General features: G+C 31.5%; 1 protein-coding gene across 1 annotated transcript; it reads right to left on the reverse strand.

Annotated features, from left to right (window-relative positions):
• Window positions 1-10,099: 10,099 nt before the first annotated feature.
• LOC119603810 (Y+L amino acid transporter 2) lies at window positions 10,100-23,962 on the reverse strand. Its single transcript, XM_037956001.1, has 4 exons — window positions 22,676-23,962; window positions 12,227-12,445; window positions 11,562-12,157; window positions 10,100-11,486 (listed from the first exon to the last, which is right to left on the reverse strand). Exons 1-4 carry the CDS (start codon window positions 22,989-22,991, stop codon window positions 11,100-11,102), a joined length of 1,518 nt encoding a protein of 505 aa, XP_037811929.1. The 5' UTR covers window positions 22,992-23,962; the 3' UTR covers window positions 10,100-11,099.
• Window positions 23,963-26,424: the final 2,462 nt, after the last annotated feature.

The following is a 26,424-nucleotide window of genomic DNA, read 5'->3' on the forward strand; positions in this document are numbered from 1 at the left end:
TAGGACATCTCAAATCCAAGATGTAATGCGAAATTCTGAGGTCAGATTCATCACGGCTCAATCATTTAGAAAAGTATACTTTATTCACTGAGTTAATATTTGTCGGCCTGTGTAATCTAAAAAGGACATAACTACGAATAATACTGAAATAGGCCATAATACTGTTAATACATTTCTGATCAATAAGAAATATTTTAGGAAAATTTCATCTCAATATCTCTTCTTTTGGACGCTATCGTGCTAACAACAGACAGACGGGCGAACATAGCTAGATCGTCTTAGAATCTTACTAGGTCCCAGAATATATAAACTTTATAGGGTCTGTGAACAATATTTCGATGTGTTGCACACGGAATGACAAAATCAATATACCCCCATCATTTTTGATGGTGGGTATAAAAAATTAGTAAAAAATTGAGGAAACTAGATAATTCTAGGTAATAGACGTTCCAACACTTCCATAAAATTTCAGTCCCAGATTTATAGTACATATTATTTTATTATAATTGTAATTGGAATATAATCTATAAGATTGATAAATTTTAATTAAAAATGAAATGTTATCAAACAAATGTGTATGATTATTCCAATCAATTTTACAAATAAATTTTATTAAATAATTATATAAATAATATTAAAATTAACAAAAGTTCTTTTAGAAAAAGATACATTTTATAAAATTTTGTCGGGCTTTATTATTATTTACTTCAAAATTTTATTTAAGTATTTGTTAAATGCAAAGCAACTGAAGGTATTCGAAACCGCGGTTTCTTAAAGTAAAAAGGTTATTCGATATTCGAAAAATCAATATTTAGAAAAAACCGTCAGTAGTAAATCAGAAAAAACCGGATGAAAACCCGAGTCTATCACTCTAATATCAAAAAAAGTTGAAATAGTGTATTTTCATTTAACAAGTTGCATATTGTAGTTTGCAACGAAAAGTTCAGCAACTGTCAACTTTTGACGCGTTGGCAGCTGATCAGGGTTGTATTTTTTTGTTGAGAATAAGAATAAAATAAAATTAAATAAATTTCTCCAACAATTGAAGTAAAATATTAAAAATATATACAAAACTTAAAATTTTGATTTTTAAAACAGTCTTAAACAAGTAAGAGTGTTATATTCGGCTATGCCGAATCTTATATACCCACCATCACACCTCGTTTGAGTCGAATGAAACTTACTTATGTCGAATTTCATCTATATACTCGTATATTTAGGCCAGTTATAAGCGTTAAAGTAATTTTCTGAAGAGGACCTTATATAGGGGGTAGGGTCAATTATGGGTCGATTCTCATAAAATTTGGTAGACAGAATTTGGTTTGTATTAAATTTGTTTGTGTCGAATTTCATCGCTACACTCGTATTTTTAAACCATTAATGAGCGTTGCAGTCATTTTCTGAAGGGGACCTTATATGGGGGGTAGGGTCAATCATGGACAGATCCTCATGAATTTTTTAGATAGATTTTGACTCGTATGAAACTTACTTATGTTGAATTTCATCTATATACTAGTATTTTTAAGCCAGTAGTGAGCGTTAAAGTCATTTTCTAAAGGGGACCTTATATGGGGGGTAGGGTCAATTATGGACCGATACTCATACAATTTTGCATAGTGATTTTGGATCATAAGGAACTTACTTATGTCGAATTTCATCGCTATATTTGTATTTTTAAACAAGATATGGCTGTTAAAGCTGCTTTTCGAGGGGCCACTTGTATGGGGGCTATCCGAAAACGTGGACCGATATTGCCCATTTTCAATACCAAACAAACCTTACCTATAAAAAATATTTATGTGAAATTTCAACCCTCTAGCTCTTTCCATTCGGACTCTATCGTGCTTTCAACAGACAGACGGACGGACGGACAGACATGGCTAGATCGTCTTAGAATTTAATGAGGACCCAGAATATATATACTTTTGTGGGTCTATGACCAATATTTCGATGTGTTACAAACGGAATGACAAAATCAATATACCCCCCATCTTTTTTGATGGTGGGTATAAAATCATTAAAAAAAGATCAAAATGATGCGTGGTGTGTAACTTGCCGCTTATAAAGCGTGAAACGCGTTGCCGCCTCAACGCGTGTTGTGTACTTCTACCTTAAGATGATCTATCTAGACCCTGTTGAAAGCATGATAGCATCTGAACGAACTCAAAAAAAAAACCTATTTCGAAATTTAGCCAAATATTCATATTTTTAGAGAATTTTCAGTTCTTTTTAATGGAGAATCTAAAAGTACCCTTTTGAAGCACAAAAAGTACCAAAACTGCATTGCGAATATTAAGGTTCTTGTTTCTATGTTCCTTCCTACAGTTTCTCAGATCTTTGCATTTTAAATTTTAAGTTTTCAGGTTCAATATTATAGAAAATTTAAAAAGTGCAATTTAAAGAACAAAGAGCTATTTAAAAGTCTCCCGTTGTAGACTCTCGTTGAGTAGGGACCTTTTAATTTTATGTGTTTGGGTCCTCATAACGGAAAATTCACAAAAGAAGAACGTGGTAGTACCAAAAAATTCTCTTTTTTAGATTTTCATTCAATCAGGCCCCTACATTTTATAATTATACATAAAAGTTGTAAGGGGAAAAAAGCTACAAAAATCAACTATCTTATTTCCGTATAAACCTAATTTATGATAATTTTATATCGCAATCATCAATTTACAATGAAGTGTTTTACGAATACATAAATTTCTCTAAAATATAAATCTGGTCACCCACAACTCTTTAAAAGCTTTATTTAAATTTGTAAAACTTTGTATGTAAATGTTTTTCTTGCTGTAAGGAAATCTTATAAAACAAATACTATTTGCATGTTTTTCACTAAAAAGGTTAGTTCAAGTTAATTCCTGTTTATTTAAAGATAAAAGAATGAAAGTAAATATCGGTCATTTACTACAAGACTGGCATAATCCAAAAAAAGTAATTTCGAGAAAAATTGTTTTGAATGTTTAATGACATTTTACTATTTTTTAAATAAATAAAATTAAACCATATAAACAATTTAAATTTTTATTAGATTTATTCTAAACCGATTTATCGTATATAAATAGTAATATATTCATATTTAATATTTTTTAATGGTTTATAGAGTAATGTACATTGATTTACTGTAAATTGTCTTATGGTAAATTTTAGACCGATCTTGCTAAGATTTTACAAAGATTTTGGTTTCAATAAAACTTGTTATGTCGAATACCAATGCTTTCTTATATGAAGGCTTTGATTCAATATGGCCCGATGCTCATAATATTTGACAGAAAGATTTTAGATCCTATAAAACTAGTTAATGACTAATTCTATCGATATACTGGTATTTATAAGCCAGTTATGGCCGTTAATGTCATTCTATGAGAAGGACCATTTATAGGAGATAGGGTCAATTATGGACCAATCCCCAAAAAAGATTGACAGTTAGAATTATTTTCCTATAAAACTTGTTTATGTACTATTTTGAAACAAGTTATGGCGTTATATTTATTTTATGAAGGGACCTTATAAGGGGGTGGGATCAATCGTGATACGATCCTTATAAAATTTTACTTACATAGATATTTTAGTTTCTCTAAAACATGTTTATGTCGAATTTCGTTGCTTTACTATCCGTTAATGTTGAGGCATGAGAGATAAAGCCATTTTATGAGGTGGGAGTAGAATCAATTATGAACCGATCCTCTTAATATTTTGCAGTTTCTCCTATTCGGCAGAGAGATTTTAGTTCCCATAAAACTTGTTTTTGTCACATTTCGCTATAGTCGTTTTCAGAGAGGGCCTTATTTATATAAGGGGGTAGGACCAATTATGGACCGATCCTCCTCAAATTTGGTAGGGAAGTTATGGGTCATATTAAACTTTTTTATGTGGAATTTCAGTGACATACTGATGTATTTAAATCATATATGACTGTTTACATTTATGGGTCATATTAAACTTTTTTATGTGGAATTTCAGTGACATACTGATGTTTTTAAATCATATATGATTGTTTACATTATTTCTCGGAAGGCCACTAGTATGGGGGCTATGCGAAGACATGGACCGATATGGCCCATTTTCAATACCAAACAGTGCCTATCAATAAAGAATATTTATGCAAAATTACAGCTCTCTATCTTCTCTCGTTTAGGCCCTATCGTGTCTACAACAGACAGACGGACGGACATGGCTAGATCGACTTAGAAATATTTTTGAGTGTTACAAACATCACCACATTGTGCCGACTTTTGGATAGATAGTAGTATATTAGACGTAGTTAAAAGATAAAAGGCCGTAATCGGAGGGTCCGGATGTATGGGAGCTAGGTCAGAAATTGAGCCGATCCTTATAAAATGTATTATTAGGAATTATCTATATACATATATAAAAATTAATGTGTGTTTGTTTATATGTTTGTATATCTGCCAATAGGCTACTTTTTATTTCCGATCATGGCGAAAAATGACAGTATTATTTATAATTATATCAAACTTAGTTGTGCCAATTTTTGGAAAGATAGTAGTATATTTGTCGTAGTTATGAACTAAAAGGCCCAATTCGGTAGGTCCGGTTATATGGGGGCTAGGGCAAAAATTGGTCCGATCCTTATAAAATTTAATGTCGACATTTATGTTCATATAAAATCTATTTGTGCCGAATTTCATCGTGATACTAGTGTTTATAAGTGAATTGTGGACATTTAAGTCATTTTCTGAAGGGGATTTTGTATGGAGGATATGGTCAAATAATGCCCGATCAATATAAAAATCGACAGTGTTATTTATAATTATATCAAACTTAGTTGTGACGATTTTTGGAGAGATAGTAGTATATTTGACAAAGTTATGAGCTAAAAGGCCCAAGTCGGAAGGTCCGGTTATATGGGGGCTAGGGCAAAACTTGGGCCGATCAATATAAAATTTATTGTTGGGAATTATGTCTATACAAAACTCATTTTTGATAAATTTTTTAAGTTTTTTTTAACCTTCTTTTAATGGTCCCCTTTCGAGGCTCATTAGAGGTGCTAGCCTGATTTGAACCAGTCTTCCCCATCGACGAAGATTTTTTGGGTCCCTTTAGCTTGTCCACCTCCAGATCCGGTTCGCCTAACGGTCCTCTTTTGAGAACCCTTAAGAAAAGCAGCCGGAGGTTTCCCTTCTGTTGTCCGTTGAAAGCAGGATAGAGTCCGAACGGAAAGAGCTAGAGAGTTGAGAGAGTTTCCACAAATATTTCTCATAGGTAAGGTTTGTTTGGTATTAAAAATGGGCAATATCGGTCCACGTATTCACATAGCCCCCATTCAAATGGCCCCTCGAAAAACAGATATAATAGTCATAACTGTTTAGAAAATGCGAGTATAGCGATGAATCTATGTATGTATATATAGCAAAAATCTTCCTACCGAACTTTATGAGGATCGGTCCATAACTTACCCTATCCCCCATACAAGGTCCTACTCAGAAAATGACTTCAACGTCACTACTGGCTTGAAAATAAGAGTATAGCGCTGAAATCCGATATAAGTAAGTTTTTTACGAGCAAAAATCTCTCTATCGAATTTTATGAGAATCGGTCCATAATTGACCTATCCCCATATAAATGACTTTAAATTAAAAGAAAATGACAACTTTTAATTTTGAATTCAGAGAAGTTCAATTAAAATTGAGATTATATATATTTTGAATTCAGAGATGCATAATTGAATTTTGCATTCAGTGAAATTCAATTGAAATTAAGATTTTCGATTTCGGAAAAGAACAATTGAATTTGATATTCAGAAAAATCAATTATAAATGAGATTTATTTGTTGCAAATTCTGAAAAGAACAAGTGAAAGATAATTAAAGTTTTTATATGAAATTCGGAAAATAATTTGAAATTGAACATATAGTGTATAATTGTCGTATCATTATTTTCTCATTTTTTCCGAATTTTAGGTCTTTCGATATTGAAATATAAAATCTCAACTCCAATTTTGTTTTTCCAATTTGATTTGAATTTCTGAATCTGAATTTTAATAGTTCTTTTCTAAAAATCAATTAATAAGTGCATTTACAATATAATTACTTTTAAAAACAGTTTAGATAAAAATATTCTCTGTTACAAAATAAATGAATACGAACCACACTATGAAACCCCATTAAAATCTGATCAAATTGGCATAATTTGTTTTAAAAACACCGGCAATGTTTTAATTTTACACACAAGATCATGTACAGATAACTTGGAAGACCATTACTTCGTTATCTCGAGCACCATATGTATATATTTTTGTTGAGTTTTCGGAATTTCATTGATGGTTAAACATAGTTATTCTCTGAATTAATTTTTCAATAATTTTTATACCCTACACCACTTTAGTGGGGAGGGTATATTGGATTTGTGCTGATGTTTGTAACATACAAAAATATTCGTCCTAGACCCACCTTAAAGTATACCAATCGGCTTAGAATCATTTTCTGAGTCGATTAAGCTATGTCCGTCCGTCCGTCTGGCTGGCTGGCTGTCCATGTAAACCTTGTGCGCAAGGTACAGGTCGCAATTTTCAAGATAATTGGATGAAATTTGGCACGCACGTTTTATTTGACCTATTGAAAATGGTTAAAATCGGTCCATTATTTCACCTAGCCCCCATAGAACAGAACCCCCCGAAAAGGGCTTCTGAGCTCATAATTATGTTAAATATACAGATATATCGGTAAAATACGGCACAACTAAGTTTTATAGAAGTCTTGATGACCCTGCCAAATTTCATAAAGATCGGGCCACATTTGACCCTAGCTCCCATACAAAGTCCCCTTCAGAAAATTACTTGAATGTCCCAAATTAGCTTATAAACACAAATATCGCGATGAAATTCAGCACAATAAAATATTATGTCAATATAAATATATTCACAAAATTTTATCGGGCTTGGTCCATATTTGCCCCTAGCCCCCATATAAAGCCTCTTTCAGAAAATTAGTTTTTCATCTATAAATTGCTTAAATGTATCGGAACAAGGGAATATTGAAGATAAATGATTTATTATGAAAAATAAATCACATAAATCGGCCCCGCCCGACTATAATTTCTTACTTGTTTTTATTAGAAGTGTATCAAAATTTGTTACCGTTACAGTTCGGTCTAACCATAATGATAAGATCCCAAAAAATTTATGAATAATTTAATAGGGGGTGAACTTCACTGATGGAAGTATGGTAACTCAAATTTTTTATACAAATATGGTGAATGTTAAATAAAAACGATTGCATATTTTTGGGTGCTATTAAAAAACAACGTATTTAATTTTACTAAAGTGCAAGCCTCTACAAAATATTATTTGAATGTTCTATAATGTTCGATAGCATTTAATAACAAGGTTGGCAACCGATACCATTATTAATACCGATTAAATACCGTTTAAAATTGAATACCGGTATTGACACCGATACTGAAATCAGTTTATCGGTATAAATACCGATATTCAAATACCAGTTACAATACCGATATTCAAATACCAGGTACAATACCATTACCGGGAAGAAATTTGACATAAACAAGCTTGAAATTAAATGATTAATTTATCAAATTTAACGAGGACCAGTTTATAGTTGACCACACCCATTTTTAGTAAGTACTAAGTAATTTAATCTGAATCCCCATTGCAGGGCGCTATTCGGAAATTCAGAAGTGGCACTCATAAATTTTAATTATTTTTCCGAATTTTGTGTTGATAGTCTATTACACCCTGTAACAATTTTGAAAAAGAGGTCTCACACATAGAAAAGTTGATATGCATGTGAAACTAGATTCCATTTATAGCAATTCTGCGTACTCCGATTTTTATAATCAGTTCTTATATCCTTATAAAAGGACTTTAAAGTTTAAAAGACTTACAATTTCAAAAGAATATTTTAAATATTTATATTTGTTGTGTGATGCTAATATTGGTATCAAATGAAAACTGGGAATCTGTACATTCTATCTATATTATTTATTCGACTCACTTAGACAAAAAATCGAAAAAGAAATTAAATTTAAAAAAGGTCTCATTTTCGTAACAAAAATTTGTAACTACTTTTTTGTGACAAATATTCTTTAAGCATTCATTTCTTTTTTAATCCTGATGAATTGAAATAAATAATATTATTTTGAAGCAGAGGTCCTCAGATTCATTTGATATTAATATTAACACCAAATTTTTTATATAAATTTGGAATTCTATCTTTTGAAATCGTATGTCCTTTAAACTCTAATGTCCTTTTACAGGGACATAAGAGCTGATTATGGAAAACTGAGTACACAGCGTTAATACTAATGGTCCACAGTTTCCTGTACACATAGACTTTTTAATGTGTGAAAACGACTGTTGCACGGTGCTATAGGACCTTATATTAGACCTTATTACAATGATTTGCTGACGGTACTACAAGATTGTATATATTGTCCATTTAAATTATATAAAAAAGAAAGTTGAAACCGATCTAAAGAACGCAGTATTTCAAATCAAATCTTAAGGTGGAAGTACACAACACGCATTGAGGCGGCAACGCGTTTTACGCTTTTAAAACTTTTCGCGCTTTATAAGCAGCAAGTTAAATACCACGCGCCATTTTGATCTTTCTTTTAATGTTTTTTAAGACTATTACTGTTTTAAAAATCAAAATTTTAAGTTTTTGTATAGTTTTTAATATTTTTCTTATATTGTGGGAGAAATTTACTTAATTTTAGTTTCTACACAAAACAAAATACAACCCTGATCAGCTGCCGACGCGTCAAAAGTTGACAGTTGCTGAACTTTTCGCGGCAGACGCGTTACAAACTACAATGTGTAGCTTTTTAAATGAAAATACACTATTTCAACTTTTTTTGACAGAAGCCGCGTACAACGCGTGTTGTGTACTTCCACCTTTAAAATCAAACTAAAGTGAACAACAGATTTGAAAGAAGAATAATCAATATTCTTTGTTTGAACCTAGTTTCATCTAAATTTTGTGTTTTTCAGTATTCAGTTACATAGGGCGGGTTTCTTACTACTCAGTTAAACTAGGCTTAACTTGCTGTTAGAACAAATTTAGGTGGACTTTAAACTGATGATTGTGTTTCCAGTTATGGATTTAAGAGCAGTTAACTTTGTTAGTATTGCCAACTTTTCAGTCTAAAACATAAACAATTAACAGCTGTTTTTTGCAAATATTACTTTTGTAAAATGAAAAACTGTAGAAAAACTTAAAATAAACATTGAAAATAATAATATTGATAAAACAAATCAAATTACTTTTGTTGAATGTGTTTTCTCACTTATAACTTAGGTTTAATTGGACAGTAACACTCAGTTAAACTTAGATATTAAGGGCCGGTTTTCCAGATAAAGATAATCTACATTCTTTGTTTAAACCTAGTTTAATATATGTTTTGTGTTTTTCAGTAAACAGTAACGTTACTTATTATCTTAGTTTAACTGAGTGTTATTGGCCAATTAAACTTAAGTTATAAGTGAGAAGACACAATTAATAAAAACAATAAAACAATGATTTCGGAAGAACAAAAACTTAATATTTTAAGTAAATTGCAATTTTCCAATTTGTTTTGTTTTATTTATTATTGTTTTAAATGTTTATTTAACATTTTTCCAAAATTGTTGATTTTACAAAAGTATTATTTGCAAAAAACAGCTGTTCATTGTTTATGTTTTTGAGTGAAAAGTTGGCAATACTAACAAAGTTAACTGAACTTAAATCCATAACTGAAAAACACAATCATCGGTTAAAGTCCGCCTAAATTTGTTCCGAGTTTAATCTAACAGCAAGTTAAGCCTAGTTTAACTGAGCAGTAGGAAACCCGCCCTAAGTAACGTAACTGATTACTAAAAAAACATAAAACATAGACTAAACTAGGTTTAAACAAATTGTTTATGTTTTTGACAGAAAAAGTTGGCAATACTAACAAATTAACTGCTCTTTAGTTCATTACTGAAAAACACAATCATCGTTTAAATGCCGGCAAAATTTGTTCAGAGTTTAATCTATCAGCAAGTTAAGTCACGTTTAACTGAGTAGTAAGAAACCCGCCCTAATTTGGTTTAATCTTTCGCATATGGATTAAATTTGAATAAATTCATAATAATAGACATATTTTTTTCATTTGATGTAGAAATATGTGTATAATTCCTTCAAATAAATTTTATTTCGAGTTGTACAACTTAATTCTTTTAGAATACATATTATTTTTAATAGAATTTTACATAATATATGTATGTACTTATGCTTAAGTATTAAAAATAAATTACATAATTTTTAGTACAAATATTTAATAATATGCAAATAGATATAAAGGCATTTAGTAAAGTGACGAGCAAAAAACTGCATATATTTTTGCATTTTCTTTTGCGATATTTTTTATTATTCCTATAAAGTATAAAACATATTACACTTTTGCTAGCCACTATACATAAATTATAGTTTTTTAGTATAAATTTTAATCTACAATAAAAAAAAATGTCTTTTTGTGCAACATAAGTTTAAAGTTTTCCAAAAAAAGAAAAACAATAACAAATTGTAATGCAAGAATAATTACAAAATATTTAAAATAATATGTAATGAACTCATACTAGAATATTTTCGTATAAACCAAATAATTAAATCTTATTTTCTATGATATACGACATGTGCTCATACATTTTTACAGTGTTGTGTAAAACAAAAGCAAAGGTGATCTTTTAAGGAAGATTTATTACAACAAAATGAGTATATTTGGAAAAAATTTATGTAAACAAATATAATTGTACCATTATTGATTGCAATAGAATTGACTTAGTTTTAAAATTTTGTTATTTTAATAATTTAATTTGCAATTTCTTTTACCCAACACTGTCTGTATGAAAAATGATTTGTTTGTTTTTTTTTTTTTTTTGTTGCGAGGCAAAAGGCACGCAATTTCTAATAATTTCTCTTCAGTATCATTATGTATTTTACAGTAAATAACTACGTATCGAATACATTGTACATAAATGTATACATTTCAACATTTTAAACATACAACACAATCTAGAATGCTGTATATTAATTTGAATTAGTCTTTTATGTTTTCATTACTAATAATAATTTAATCTCTAAAGCATTACAAAAAATAAACTTAATCAAATTTTTCTTGATTTGGCATACAAATAAAGAATTTTGAACACCACATATTAATGGCTTGTGACATATTCGTGAGCCATTCAACCGGTCGATGTATTGTCATGTAGTAGACAGGAATGCCAGATAAAATAATAGCAGTGCCGATACCTACTTCAAGTGGTGATTGGAAGAACGATGAGATCACAAGGAAGAGGCAGATGATTAAGAAGACAATCGGTAAAGCTAGATTGACACGTATGGGTCTTTCGGTTTTGGGTTGTTTGTAACGTAGCCACAATAAACCGGAAACAGAAATTAAAGTGAATAGAGCTTCCACATAGCTTACATAGTTGATGAGAGCATAAACGTCTTTTATGAACAATAGAATTAAGGTTAGAACACACTAAAGGAAAAAGAAATAAATTCAAAATTAATTTTATTTATTTTAAAAGTTTACAATTAGCTATTAGTTGCTTACCAGAAATATAAGTGAAGGCACAGGTGTTAAACAATTGACATTGATCAAGGAAATAGCTGCGGGTAAATGACCATTGCGAGCACCAACAAAGAACAGACGTGATGAGGCAAAAATTGCACCATTCAATGAACCAAAAGTTGAACAGGCCACAAAGAATGGCATCAACCAGGCCATAAAACCCAACATTCTATCGCCAAATGTAACCGCCACGGCATTGGAGGACAACATTTCTTCAGGAGTTAGCACAGAGAAATAGGCAATGTTAGCCACTACATAAATGATGGTAACAACAGGCATGGATATACAAATGGCTTTTGGTAAATTCTTATAAGGATCCTTTAGTTCTTCTGTTACGAAATTCAAATAATTCCAACCGGAGTACGAAAATAGACCATTATAAAAAGCCAAAGCTATTAAGCCGGGTTGTGTGAGTGTCCCCTTCATAGGTTCATTCCAGTTCTCGGTATTACCCGCAAATAAATACCAAGCTCCAGCCGCTACAATCACCAATAAAGCAAATACCTTGGTGCCAGTGAAAATATCGGTAACTCTTGTCACCCATTTAACATTGTAGCAATTAATAACGGTCAGAATACCTAACAAAATAAATGAAAATATATGTATAATTAATAATAGTTATAGTATTAATTATAGCTTTTACTTACATGTTATAACAGCCGCCAGCAGCTGTATTGCTTCGGCAGGCGCCTCACAGGATGGCCAAAATGGTTGTAAAAGATATTGAGCAAATGTCAATGCTGTAATTGCATTACCAGTAGGTACTAATATTAATAAGGCTACCCAAAGATATAAAAAGGCTGGCAGTGGACCAAATGCTGTTCCTATATATGCATAATCCCCACCAGATTTGGGTATCATGGTACCTAAAATTAGATAAAGAAATTAGGATTAGCTAATTAGTCTTTTACAGCTAGCTCTGCATGCAGAGAAAAAATATGCTTCGATATGGTTATTACAATTATATATGGTTATTGTAACAATTCTAATTGTGGATGATTGGACTCGGCTTTAAATAGAAGATATTTAAATATTTCCAGGGTGAACTGACTACAAGGTTATATCGTTAGCTCTGCTGGATATTGTTTACAAGTTTTTATACCCTACACCATCACAGTGGGGAGGTTATTATGCGTTTGTGCTGATGTTTGTAACACCCAAAAATATTGGTCCTACACCAACCTTAAAGTACCAATCGGCTCAAAATCACTTTCTGTGTCGATCAAGCTATGTCTGTCCGTCTGTGTGTTCATGTAAACCTTGTGTGCACTCTACAGGTCGCAATTTTCAAGATGGAGTTGATGGAATTTAGCATATACGCTATTATTGGTGTATGTGCCAATTAAAAGTAATTAAATTCGGCCCATTATTTCACCTATCCCCCGTACAACTGAACTCCCGAAAAGGGCTTTTAAGCTCATTATTATGTTAAATATATGTACTTGCATCTCGCCTGATGACCTTGTCAACGTTGGTAATGACCGGGCTTTTTTTGCCCCTACAGAATGTTAACAGTTCACTTATAAACCCTAATATCAGCACAAAAATGTTATGTAAATTTTAGTCTTTGCTAATTTTATCGGGATCGGTCCATATTTGCCCCTAGCTCCCATATAAAGCCTCAAATTAGTTATTCGTCAATAAATTTCTTAAATATATCGGGACCAATATAAAATTCATCACAAAATAAATCACATATGGTTCGTCGCGTTCACTTAATTATAAATGGACTTGTAATAGGCTTAAAACGCGCGAATGTCAAACTCCATATAAAAATGTTACGTTCTTACGCGCTCTGGATGCATGTACCTGATACCATTCCCTTGAATATCATTTTATCTAAATTTTGCAATACCAATCACTCTTTCTAGACCTGATATTAGGCCTTTTTCATTAATTTAATTTAAGATCCAAAAACACTTAAAATATTGAAATGTATTGTATATAATTCGCAATAAATCATATAAGGGTATCGATCATATAAAGGTATCGAAAAGCACTTTAAATATATTTATGCGATATTTATTTAATATAAATTTATAAACATTATAGTAGGAGTAACTATTTATTTATCATAATAAATAAAATAATATAATTGTTAAATATTGAGCTTTGCGTGCTTTTTACATGAGTATAATTGGCATTCAAATATATTTTATTATCAAATTGTAACTGACAAATTTTTCAAAATTTACACTGATTTTTAAATTTGATATAATTGCTATTAAAATAGCACGCGTAAAATACGTGTTGTCTCCAAAAAGATATCTTGTAGGTGGTGATATTTTATCAATTGGAATTTTAAACATACGGATACATAAATTCAATATAGATTAACAATTTTGTTGACTTGGAAATATTTGAAAACACAAATATTTACATTACATAAAAAAATATATTAGAAAATTCCATGTTAAGATAAATTAGGAAAAGAATGACTTCCAAGAAGAAAAATCTTTAAATAGACTCATTGGATCTATAGTTAGGGATAGAGTATTTTCAAAATAAATCATTTATTTGTGTGTAATTTTAATACATACACTATGTATTTACGAGTTCGATTTTAATTGGTGTAAAATCTATATAAAAACAAGTAAGAAAGTATAGTCGGGCGTGGCCGACCATATGATACCCTACTCCAGTTATGAATATTAAATGTGATTTATTTTTCATAATAAAGCATTTATCTTCAATATTCCCTTGTTCCGATACATTTAAGCAATTTATGGATGAAAAACTAATTTTCCGAAAGAGGCTTTATATGGGGCATAGGAGCAAATATGGACTAAGCCCGATAAAATTTTGTGAATATATTTATATTTACATAATATTTTATTGTGCTGAATTTCATCGCAATATTTGTGTTTATAAGTTAATTTTGAACATGCAAGTAATTTTCTGAAGGGGACTTTGTATGGGAGCTAGGGTCAAATGAGGCCCGATCTTTATGAAATTTGGCAGGGTCATCAAGACTTTTATAAAACTTAGTTGTGCCGCATTTTATCGATATACCTGTATATTTAACATAATTATGAGCTCAAAAGCCCTTTTCGGGGGTTCTGTTCTATGGGGGCTAGGTGAAATAATGGACCGATTTTAACCATTTTCAATAGGCTTCGTCTTTGGGCCAAATAAAACGTGCGTGCCAAATTTCATTCAATTATCTAACTGTACCTTGCGCACAAGGTTTACATGGACAGCCAGCCAGACGGACGGACATAGCTTAATCGACTCAGAAAACGATTCTAAGCCGATTGGTATACTTTAAGGTGGGTATATGACGAATATTTTTGTATGTTACAAACATCAGCACAAACCCAATATATCCTCCCCACTAAAGTGGTGTAGGGTAAAAAAAGTACATTCATCTTGTGGTGATGTATTTCTTTATTTAGTAATGATCAGTGTGGTATTCACACTTATCTTTTATACACATGATATAATGTCTCCCTGGGAGACATTTCACGTACATACACATATATATGTTTCAGCGAGTTTTATTAATAATGGGTTGTTTCCAAAAGTATCAATAATTTCGAGAATTTGTATAAATTATGAAATTGAAAGTCGTAAAATTTTAAAAAGTGTGATAGGATGCAGATTAAATATTAAGGAATAGGTAAGGTATTAGTTGGGCAATAAGAAAGATAAAGTATTTGAACTCAATACTACTATTATGAAAGTGCATAATAGTGTTTTTGGTTTGTTCATTTCTCCATCTTGTGTGTGATAATTCGTAGAACATGTTGTCTATACTTTTTTGCATAGCGACCTTGTGAAATTTTTCGAGATATCGAAATCAAAATTTCTCTGGAGTAATAGGTTTGGGAATAATTGATGAAATCCGTAAGATTTGATATACCCACAGTAATATTTGCAGTTTGCGCCCATTTTATCAGCGTAAATACAAATTTTGTTGGAGTTGTTCCCAACATTTGATATGACAATAACCAAGTCTTATAGGGAGCATTCCATAATTATTATTGCTTCTAAAAATTGTCTTATCAAGTTTGTTCTAAATATGAATTGTTTTATCAAATTCTAAAAACCATAGTTAATTAAAATTTTCCTTTATTGATAAATTGTACGAATTAGGTTTATTAAAATTTGGTATCTGTAACCATATAGAACATAAATACCTATATGTATTCATTCAAGTACATAACAATATGTGACGTTTTTTGGTATGACCTTGTAAATTGGAATTTAATATCGATACCACAAAAAAACAAAAAAATGCATATTTGTAATGCCCATATTTATCTATGGAAATTCTTTAAGATATGTGCGTTCACACTTAACAAATATTACATACTTACATCGTGTTCAAATTTATTCTTTATTTAAGGGTTTGACATCACATTATTTTTTAATATTTGATAAGTGTGAACATATATTTTGTATGAAGAAAGACAGACACAAATACTACTTATCATGTTGACCCGTATTTTTCAGTTTTAACATAAACACATTTTACATATTTGTAAAATAAATAATCAATATTATAAATATGGATAATTCATTTAACAGGTAGCAAACAATATGTGTCATATTGTATTTGTACGCAGAGTAAAGTTTGACATGACAACTGATTGTCAGATGACAATCTGAATAAAATCATCATCGGAAGAAATGCAAATATATAAATATCTAAACATTAAAATATGGACGTTACAATATTACAAGTTTATTTTCATTTACATAGTAAATGTAAACAAACACGATTTTTATTAAGACATACTACTATATGTATGTGTAAATAATGAATAAGTTAAACAGTACAAAACGATATTATTTGAAAATACATTGTAGGGGCCATTTTTTAGCCGATTTAAACATTTTAACATATACATAATACTAATTCCGAAGATCGATTTACTTTATTCACAAATGTCCCCATTTTATGTCCATCATCAAAAATGATTACTCTTCCCTTTGTAAAACATTTAAATGTAGAATGTAGACCCACAAAACTTTATATGCTTTGGGTTCTTGTAAAATTTGAAGACGTTCTAATTACGCCCATTCGTTTGATTACACCGGCCAACAACTCCCAGACCAATGTACACTTTTATAATGGATTGAGCTGCTCTAAATGCGAATCTTTAGAATTTCGAGATTTAATGCCCCTAAGTTTTCTTATACCCCCGATTTGAGACCTTTTGTTTATAAAATTTGTTATGTCATCTAAAAGTCCAATCTATCGACTTTAAAATAAACCTTCAACCTTTGCTATGTCTTCTTTCCTCCTCCAAGACCAGATTCGTATTCATCCCAACTATATCCTTTAGAAAAGTATACTTTGGTCTCTAGGTTAAAAATTTGTGGGTCTAAGGGCGGGTTTCTTACTACTCAGTTAAACTAGGCTTAACTTGCTGTTAGATTAAACTCGGAACAAATTTTAGGCGGACTTTAACCGATGATTGTGTTTTTCAGTTATGGATTTAAGTTGAATTAACTTTGTTAGTATTGCCAACTTTTCACTCAAAAACATAAACAATGAACAGCTGTTTTTTGCAAATAATACATTTGTAAAATGAAAAATTTTGGAAAAATGTTAAATAAATATTTAAAACAATTATATATAAAACAAAACAAATCAGAAAATTGCAATTTACTTAAAATATTAAGTTTTTGTTCTTCCGAAATCATTGTTTTATTGTTTTTGGTAATTGTGTCTTCTCACTTATAACTTAAGTTTAATTGGCCAATAACACTCAGTTAAACTAAGATAATAAGTAACGTTACTGTTTACTGAAAAACACAAAACATATATTAAACTAGGTTTAACACAAAGAATGTAGATTATCTTTATCTGAAAAACCCGCCCTAAGGCATTGAAATCATGATTAAACTTTTTTTGATCATTCAAGAATATTAAAGAGTTAAAGAAAATTAAAAGATTTCTCAGAATAAATAAGTCCGCGGTTCGTATGATATACTCAGTGGACATACAGGTTTACGATAGCAGAATACGGTGATACACTTTATCATTTTCTCTCTTATTGCCAGGCTTTTGTCGAAATTAGACCAAAGTTTTATTGGATATTACACCTTTAGGAACTATACACTTTCTATATAAAGGAGCAATCAATAGATCCAATAGCGATCTAACATTACGTGACAGCCAATAATGAATTCATAATATAAAATTTGCGGGTCCATTATGCATGAAAACTTTCCGCTCCAAATGTTTCTTGAAATCAAAAAGAAGGCCCTAGATATATTCTGGATCCAAATTTATTAACTAATGATTTATTGACTATTGACTAATAAGGGTCGTTATAAACTCCCTAATCCATATTAAACATGTTCGCTAAAAAATTCGTCTTATCAATAATATAAATATCTTCTTCTATTATGTTAATTCTAACAAAAGTTCAGATGTCGTCAAACAAATAAAATGTTTACCAAAAACTGATAATTTTCACATATATTAATACCTAAAGAATTATACTCTCAGACATATTTTATTAATTATTTCAGAAATTTAAAATATTTAAATTTTTCCGAAAAATTATGGACCTTGGTGTAATAATCTAAAGAATTAAATAGATTATCTTTAAATGTTATAATAATTTGTTGTTATTTCTTTTAAATATTCAAATAGCAACAGCAAAATTAAATAATTATGTTAATTTTTGGTAATTTTTAATGAAAAGTTAAACTAAAACCCTTATTATGTTAATTAGTCTGAAACCAAATAAAAAATATTCAAAATTTAATGATTCATCAGTTTTAAGTGTGAACAAAAACAATATTATGTAAGTAAGAAAATGTTGAATATGTAAATTGTATTCTATACGTATGGCGCAGACACTAGGCCATTACGTTTTATTTTGACGAATTTTTTACCTAGCAACACGAGACGGGCTAAAAAAGAACAGTTACCAGTTAACCCATCAATGTCTAAGAAGAGATTAGTAGTAAAAATGTGTTTCTTGTTCAGCGTTAACTAAAGGGCCCTTCAGACGATCACACTTTACGTACGTCTAATGAAAAAGTAAAATGAAATTCCATCCGTATGACAACAAAGAGAATAAAAGTCGTATGATTTATATTTTTTACGATTGGTATGAAACAATAACAAAGTAAGATGGAAACAGCTGTTTCAATTTTTTTGTATATGGTTTCATAAAAATACATCCCTGATCTAATGCGACTTGCTTGTTTTTTGAATCATTTAAAAAAATGAAGAGTGCCATACGACTGTCAAATTTTCCATCCGCATTTTCTCTTAATGTGTGATGGTTTCATTACATATTGCGTTTAGACGATCCCATCCGTTCTCTTTTACACAAAAGTTTGACAGTTCATATTACTTGTGTGCTCGAGTGAAGGGTGCTTAAGTATTAAGGTTCTATAGTTGAAAAGAAAAGTCGATTTTTCGACTTTTTGCATTTTGTTAAAAGTTGACTTTTCGAATTTTTGCATTTTATGAAAAGTCGACGATAGTCGAGTTATCGACTTTTTTGGGACAATAATCCCGAAAAAATCCCGGGATTTATTTTGCAAATCCCGGGATTCGGGATTTTCTAATCCCGAAAAATCCCGGGAATTTTCGGGATCGGGATTGGCATCCCTAATATGTACCTAGCATATTCGTGTAGAATTTCATCCTAATTAAGGATGTAATGAGTTATTTACTATTAATTGATTCTCCATTGAGAACTTTATATGGAAGCGATGACAAATAATAGGCCGATAGATATATACTAAATGCATTCGAGCCGAATTTGATCCCGATATCATTATTAATTCAAATGAATAATACGACTTAAATAGTATTTTATATTAAGTAATTACCAGTAGTATTTCCTATAATTATCTAATATTTTTAGTAAATTGATGAAAAAATCTTTAAACGGGATTTCCGAAATTTTCCGGGATATTCCCGCTTAGAAACCCTATTATTAAAACTTATTTAAATATAATTATGTAAATAAAATTTAACCTTAAGAAAAGAAAACTAAAAAGACAAGTGTTCTTACTTCTTTTCATATTTATTCGTTATTTTTTTAACATATTTACCCCCATTTTCTCAATGTCTGATTATTTATTTTATTTATTTTTTATCGTCACTATACACAAATTGTTTTAATCGTTATGATAAATGTAAATAGACGTCATTACACACCATCAAGTGTCATAATGTCCATAAGCATAGTGACATAAAGTTCATGGGTTACAAAGAGTACATACAAATGTATATCAAGAAGCTTTATTTCGCAAAGTCCGTGTTCAAAATAACCCAGAGTTTATCATTTTAAAGGAATTTATTGCTGGAATCAATTTTATCCGGAAGAAAGTAGCCTACATTCCAATATATTTCTTTATTCAAAGTTTCACAAAGTCCTTTTAAAAGTGTCTAACTATATGGTGTGTTATAATGTCCATGGACATTATGCTTTTGTTTTTCAAAAATATTGTCAAAATTCCCGTCAACTATTTTATTATTTTAAGTAGTATATACATAGTATAGACTAGTGATTGGCCCTGACAATAGGTCGGTAAACAATAGAAATTTTATATACAACAAAACAAAAATGCTTTCAAAATATGTATGTGTTTGATTTTTTCTCCTTGTGCTGACCACTCCTGGCTGCAACTTCTTCTATAAAGGTAAAATTCTTCAAAATACATAAACAAATATGTGCGTATTTTTTAAGGATTTTGATTAATTACCCTCCCCTAGAAATTCACTATTTTACAAACGTAAAATGACGCTTATGTTCACCGAAATAATGCGTTGTTGTAATAAAAATCCTCTAACTGTTACACACCCTGCTATGAATAAAATTAAAGTAATTTTCGAAAGAATGGGTTATACATATACTTATCAAAATTTGGCCAATTATTAAATTTAATTTCGAAAATTGGACTTCATATCTTCTCAGAATTTGAAAGAGTAATACATATTGTTTTAGAACTTAAACACAAAGATATCTAAAAAAATTGGCAGAAGGTATTTTACTGGTTGGCGTAATATGCTCGCTCTTGTGGAATGTGGTCATTAACAGTTATTCGTAAAACTACGATATCTTGGCTTTCAAACGATTGTCTATATTAAGTCATCCTGTGGTATTTATACCTTTACACTTTCTAGTTCTAGATAAATGCCAGTACTGCGCTATATATTTGCAGAAAGGTCATTGGAATATGCAGGGGTATAAACCCGACAAATGTTCGTGGGATGAGCTTCATACAGACAACATCTTGAAAAGGTTATGAAATCTTCTGCTGTTTTCATTATCGGTATTATAAGAACAACTCCCTCAAAGATTTTCTAGCCAATGTGCACTGCTGCCAGATTGAGTTTAATTGGCAAATGGAATACTTGAAACATGCCGTTGATTATTGCATCCCTGAACTGTTTCTCTTGAAACAATTCCAATAACATATATTTACGAAGTCTAAAGAATCAGTCCTTCCGTTAAATAGTTTTTTCCGTGTGTATACCGATGGACCCAAGACAACGAAAGGAGAGATCCAAGATATTGAAGAATTTGGGATTTAAATCTCTGTTAGACTCAATGGTGACTGCAGTATCCTTCAAGCTGAAATATCAGTGATCAAGAAAGCGTGGTACCGGATATCAAACAGAGATATCATTATACCGTTAGTCAAACTACTTTAAAATCCCTGATTGCTGTGTTTTCCACATCTAGACTTGTTTATGAATTTCGAACTTCTCTTAATGAGATGGCGAGACATTCAAAAATTACCCTTATATGGGTCAAAGGACACGGTACTACATATGGTAATAATATTTGACAAGAGTTGGAACCGCGCTAAGTGAACTGGTATTAGACCAGTTCTGTGGAGTTCCACTACCTGCAATAAAAAGACAGATCACATACATCTTTTATTCCATCGCTCAGAACCGTTAGTCGAGTGAGTACACTTCCCCGATCGCTAGGTAATTTGGTATCTATCATTACTGATCACTGCAAATTTGGTAACCATGCTAGACGCATTAGTCTTCCAAAAAAATTTCTTCAGAATTGTCAGAATGGGGATGAAGATAAGAGTAGCCCATCTTCTCGGGGAAATGAGTACACTTCCCCGGTGGCTACAGCGTTGTGGCCTCATATCAGTGATCAAGTGGCCTCATATCAATGATCAAGAGTGATCAAGAGGGCGTCAAATTGGAGAGGATGGTAGCGAATATCAAACAGAGATATCATTATACCGATAGTCAAACTGCTTTAAAATCGCTGATTGCTGTGTTTTTCACATCTAGACTTGTTCATGAATGTCGAACTTCTCTTAATGAGATGGCGAGACATTCAACCATGGGTCAAAGGACGCGGTACTGCATATGGTAATAATATTGCCGACTCTTTGACAAGAGTTGTAACCACACTAAGTGAACTGGTATTAGACCAGTTCTGTGGAGTTCCACTACCTGCAATAAAAAGACAGATCACAGACATCTTTTATTCCAACGCTCAGAACCGTTGGTCGAGTGAGTACACTTCCCCGATTGCTAGGTAATTTGGTATCTATCATTACTGATCACTGCAAATTTGGTAACCATGCTAGACGCATTAGTCTTCCAAATAATAATGTCTGCAGAATTGTCAGAATGAGGATGAAGATGAGATGGTAGCCCATCTTCTCGGGGAAATGAGTACACTTCCCCGGTCGCTAGAGCGTTGTGGCCTCATATGATCCTACAAAAAAAAGGTTTATCTCCTAAGTCTTCTTAGACAACAACTAGGTAATCTGGTATCCATCATTACTGGCAACCATGCTCGACGCATTGGTCTTCCATATGACTTCTATAAAATTTTCTTTCAAATTTAGTACCCAAAACATACACATATGTATTTAGATTATAAATTAAATATTAATGTAAATTTGTTTGTGAATGGGTTTAGAAAATCGATTTGCTACAGAAGGTTTTTGCAGCAAAATGACCCGTGTAAAATGTTTTGGGATTTAGAACGCTGCAGGCTACAGCGTAGTGATAGGGCCTAATTTTAGCTAAAATCCTAATATACATAGATAGATTAAATTTCAATTTCTAATCTATAAGCATTTTTTTACCAAAAATAAAAATCATAATTACTATATAAATGATTTGAACTTACCCAATTCAGCGTAACATAATGCTCCCACCATACTTAGTATGCCGCAGAGAACCCATACTATAAGCGATTGACCAATTGAGCCGGAATATTTTAAAACACCTTTGGGACTGACAAAAATACCCGCACCAACAATAACACCAACTATAATGGCTACACCATCTAAAAGGCCAATACGTTTCTTAAGTTTAACGCCAGAACCCTGGCTGGAACTATCACAGTTTTGCACATCTTTACTGTTGTCTGCAGCAGCAGTAGTACTGGGCATTTCAAACACTTGCCTCGGTACTAAATTATCACCGGCCTGAATGCGAGCCATAATTTAAATTTAAAAAGTCCAATTAGAGAAAGAAATTTTGGTAAAGAAAAAGACGTGTGTATGGATGTGCGAGAATGTGGTTGGTAGATTGGTTGGATTTGGTGTTTGTGTTTGAATGTGTGTTTTTAACAAACAAAAAAGGAAGTTGTATGATTTGGCGGGTTGTTTTACTTCTTCTTCTTCTTCTACGTTTTTGCGTTTCTTACGATTTGAGGTTTGTTTGTTGGTTTGTCGTAAATATGTTGTGGAATTACATCAGCTTTTCTCTTTTTTCAATCACACAAAACAATCGAACGTACGAACGGAGTGAGAGCGTTTAATTATGAGTGAAATTATTACCGACTCGTATTACACGTTTACGTTTAAAACTTCAATGGACGTTTTCAACTTCAAAAGGCCGCTTGTATTTTCACCGTTTTTACTTTTTCCTATTAAACCGAAATTGTAAAGCGTGTATTATTATATTTAACACATAAAAAGAAAATTATTTCTTTTACACAAACTTGGTTTTAACTTATAAAAACCACATGTTTCTCTTTCCTTTTGTTTTTTAGTTCTTTTTTATTAGTTTTTATTGTTGTGTCTGAAGTTTTGTTTTATCTGGCTTTTTTGCCATGAAAATAATATTTATTCAAGTTTTAGTTACTTGTGGTTGTTGTTGTTTTTGCAGTCAAAAGGTAACACGTGTTAAATTTAAATAAAGTAGAATTTATAAATTGTTTTCAAAACGTAAGCAGTTAATATTTCAACAAAATGTAATTAAACCTAAATATTCGAAGAATAAAATCGTGTATAAAACAAATGTAATGAATTAAAAATAAAATCAACTAAATCATTACTCCATTGATTTAACAAACTATTTTTTTCCTTCCTTCTTTGTCGCTGAACAAAAGTGCACTCTCGACTCTATTTAACGAGCTATCATCTACTAACAACCGTTCATGTTGCTTGCTAATATCAAACTAATTCAACCTTAACAAACACAACTTCTTTCGAACAACAAGAAAAAACTCAATTAAACACGAACATACCTACAGCTGCAAATATACAAAGCCAGACAGACAGACATACATAAGTACACAGCAAGAGAATTTGTAAAAAATACACAAATAAATACAAGTGATTACATACAAGCAGACATAGAGCTGAATGGCAGGCAGCCAGTCCGTCACAGCAATATTGTTGTATTCACCACACATTTCAGAATAAATGCTTCTAAAAATAATGAGAATATAACACAATGAGAGAATGAGTACAAGTACTTGCATATTTTTGTTCTCCAAAATCAACAAAACACCTTTTATTTTGAACATGATGTTTATAATATCAGCGATAACCACATGCGATGCCTTAACTGTTAAAGAAGAACATCTTTAAAGAAGTAATGATCTAACGAAAATTACCTGTATCTTCGTAAAATATTAGATAGCTATGACCTAGTTTAAGATAATAATCGGTCGTACTAGAACATACTATGATACCCAAAATCAGCTATGAAGTAATGAAGCTATTAAGCTATTATGAATGTAAGTGCTGGTATAATACTAGATCGAAACTTATAGAATATTATACAAATACGAGATTTTCCGACGAATACATCTTATGGGCTCTTACATATAATATAGACCGATCCGAATGAAATTTGGTAGAAGAATTTATGTTAGGTTATGTAGAATGTACTTATTACTACATAAAATTCAAAGAAATACACCTAGGCCACTATCGGGCCTGTTTTGTGCTCCTTCTCATGAACTTAAATAGATATCAATGAAGGTCCGATGTTCAGAATTTTAGTTTCCCGAATAATATCGTTCTCACAATATTTGATTCTAATTTCGATGAAAGCCAACATTAGATTCAAAGAAAACAAGACGAAAGAAAGTACTCCCTGTTATCTCCACAATCCCTACATTATAGTGCCTGAAATTCTGTGTATCCACTTATGGGATTCGCTCGCCCATATTTTTATTTAGCACTCATTGTGTCGATCGGTTGTGCGTTCGTCCGGTTAGCACCTCGAGTTCCCTTGCCCTTAAGTCAAGTACATTTGTTCTTTCGTTACCTATTAGTCCCGAGTGGTCTGATAACCATAAAATGCAAAGCATACCTCTGGGAGAAAATTCGGTTAAAGCTTTCCAATATGGTCTTAAATTTAATCTTATCACCAAATATCGGCCTAATTGCCTTCTTTAAACCCTCTTGGCGCCATATTTATTCCTAGCCAATTTACGCATTCCGTTATAGCTCGGACCATATATCTGGGATCAAATTTTCAAAGACTGTTTATAGACATCCAATGTGTTCTGTTAACGCGTCCTATAACCGCCTTTGGTCAACTCGCCTAAAGTTAAACGCCGTTCCATCGCATTATATCATATGTATATGTATTTATGTTTCAATGGAAGAAATGTCTAGCAACGTTTCCAGAGCCTTAGTTGACGTGTGCTTATGGCCCATTATACCCAAGCAACATGTACGCTGAACTCCCATGTAGAAGATTGATATTAGATTTTTTGTCCAAGAAGTCAACCAGATTATTGAAGCATTAGTCAGAATTAGTCTATAAAGCTCGTTTGTCATATTAGGGCTAATAGCCTATTTTACGCCTACGGTTCTGCACCGAAGTGCCTTTTTGATCCTATCGTCTATAGATGAATTTGTGTAAATATTATTTCATTATGGTCCTTATGTAATTTTCTGAAAGACCCTAATGGGGGTTGGGGTAAAATGTGGCCCTGTTTTCACCAAACTTTATGATTGTGTGTGAAGTGTTAAATTTGCTAACAATTAATACCTAATTAACATAATTTTTAGTGGTTAATTGTAATTCCGAAGACATTTGAAGTGGGAGCAATGCGGACCGATTTTACTAACTTCTGCAAGACACAACAAGCATATCTAAAAAGGGCGGTCAGTGGAAACAACGCAGGCGTCAAGCCCATAAAGACTAAATTGTAATTTCTACCAGATTTGAGTGTGTAGATTTGAAGTTTTCAAAGTTTCCTTCGCAAAGACATGGGGTCTCAAAAATTACATGTCCACAGGAGTCATAAAACATTTCTGGCCTATGTTTCACGCTGTATAAACTAAATTGCATTTATCCTCAAGCCATTCTTGCAATGCTTTGCCGTTGAGCATATTTATCACAAATGCAAAATATATATATTTTTGATAATTCCGTTCATAAAATTGGAAAGTTAGTAACAAACTGAATCAGAATACCAACAAAAAAAAACTGGTGCGATGCGACATAACTCAAAAACTGGACAATTTCTTGGAAATTTTATGCGATAAACTTGGTTTTCATTAGATAACCTGCATTACGATTTACGGCTGCAAATATACGAGAACTAAATCTCGAGATTTCGACCATTAACATCTACATTGACAGATTGGCATCTCTCAAAGCTCTCACCTCGTACGTGATATGGGC

Source organism: Lucilia sericata, unplaced genomic scaffold (genome assembly GCF_015586225.1).
Source record: "Lucilia sericata isolate MDLA Ls3-8-SP2 unplaced genomic scaffold, ASM1558622v1 Contig000339F_arrow, whole genome shotgun sequence".
NCBI classification, from domain to species: domain Eukaryota; kingdom Metazoa; phylum Arthropoda; class Insecta; order Diptera; family Calliphoridae; genus Lucilia; species Lucilia sericata.

Excerpts from the sequence above, each read along its gene's own strand:
- LOC119603810 (XM_037956001.1), bottom strand. The coding sequence starts at position 22,991 with ATGGCTCGCATTCAGGCCGGTGATAATTTAGTACCGAGGCAAGTGTTT. Across the intron at positions 12,158-12,226 it reads GCTGGCGGCTGTTATAACAT|GTATTCTGACCGTTATTAAT; the intron begins GTAAGTAAAAGC and ends TTATTTTGTTAG. Across the intron at positions 11,487-11,561 it reads TGCCTTCACTTATATTTCTG|TGTGTTCTAACCTTAATTCT; the intron begins GTAAGCAACTAA and ends TTTTTCCTTTAG.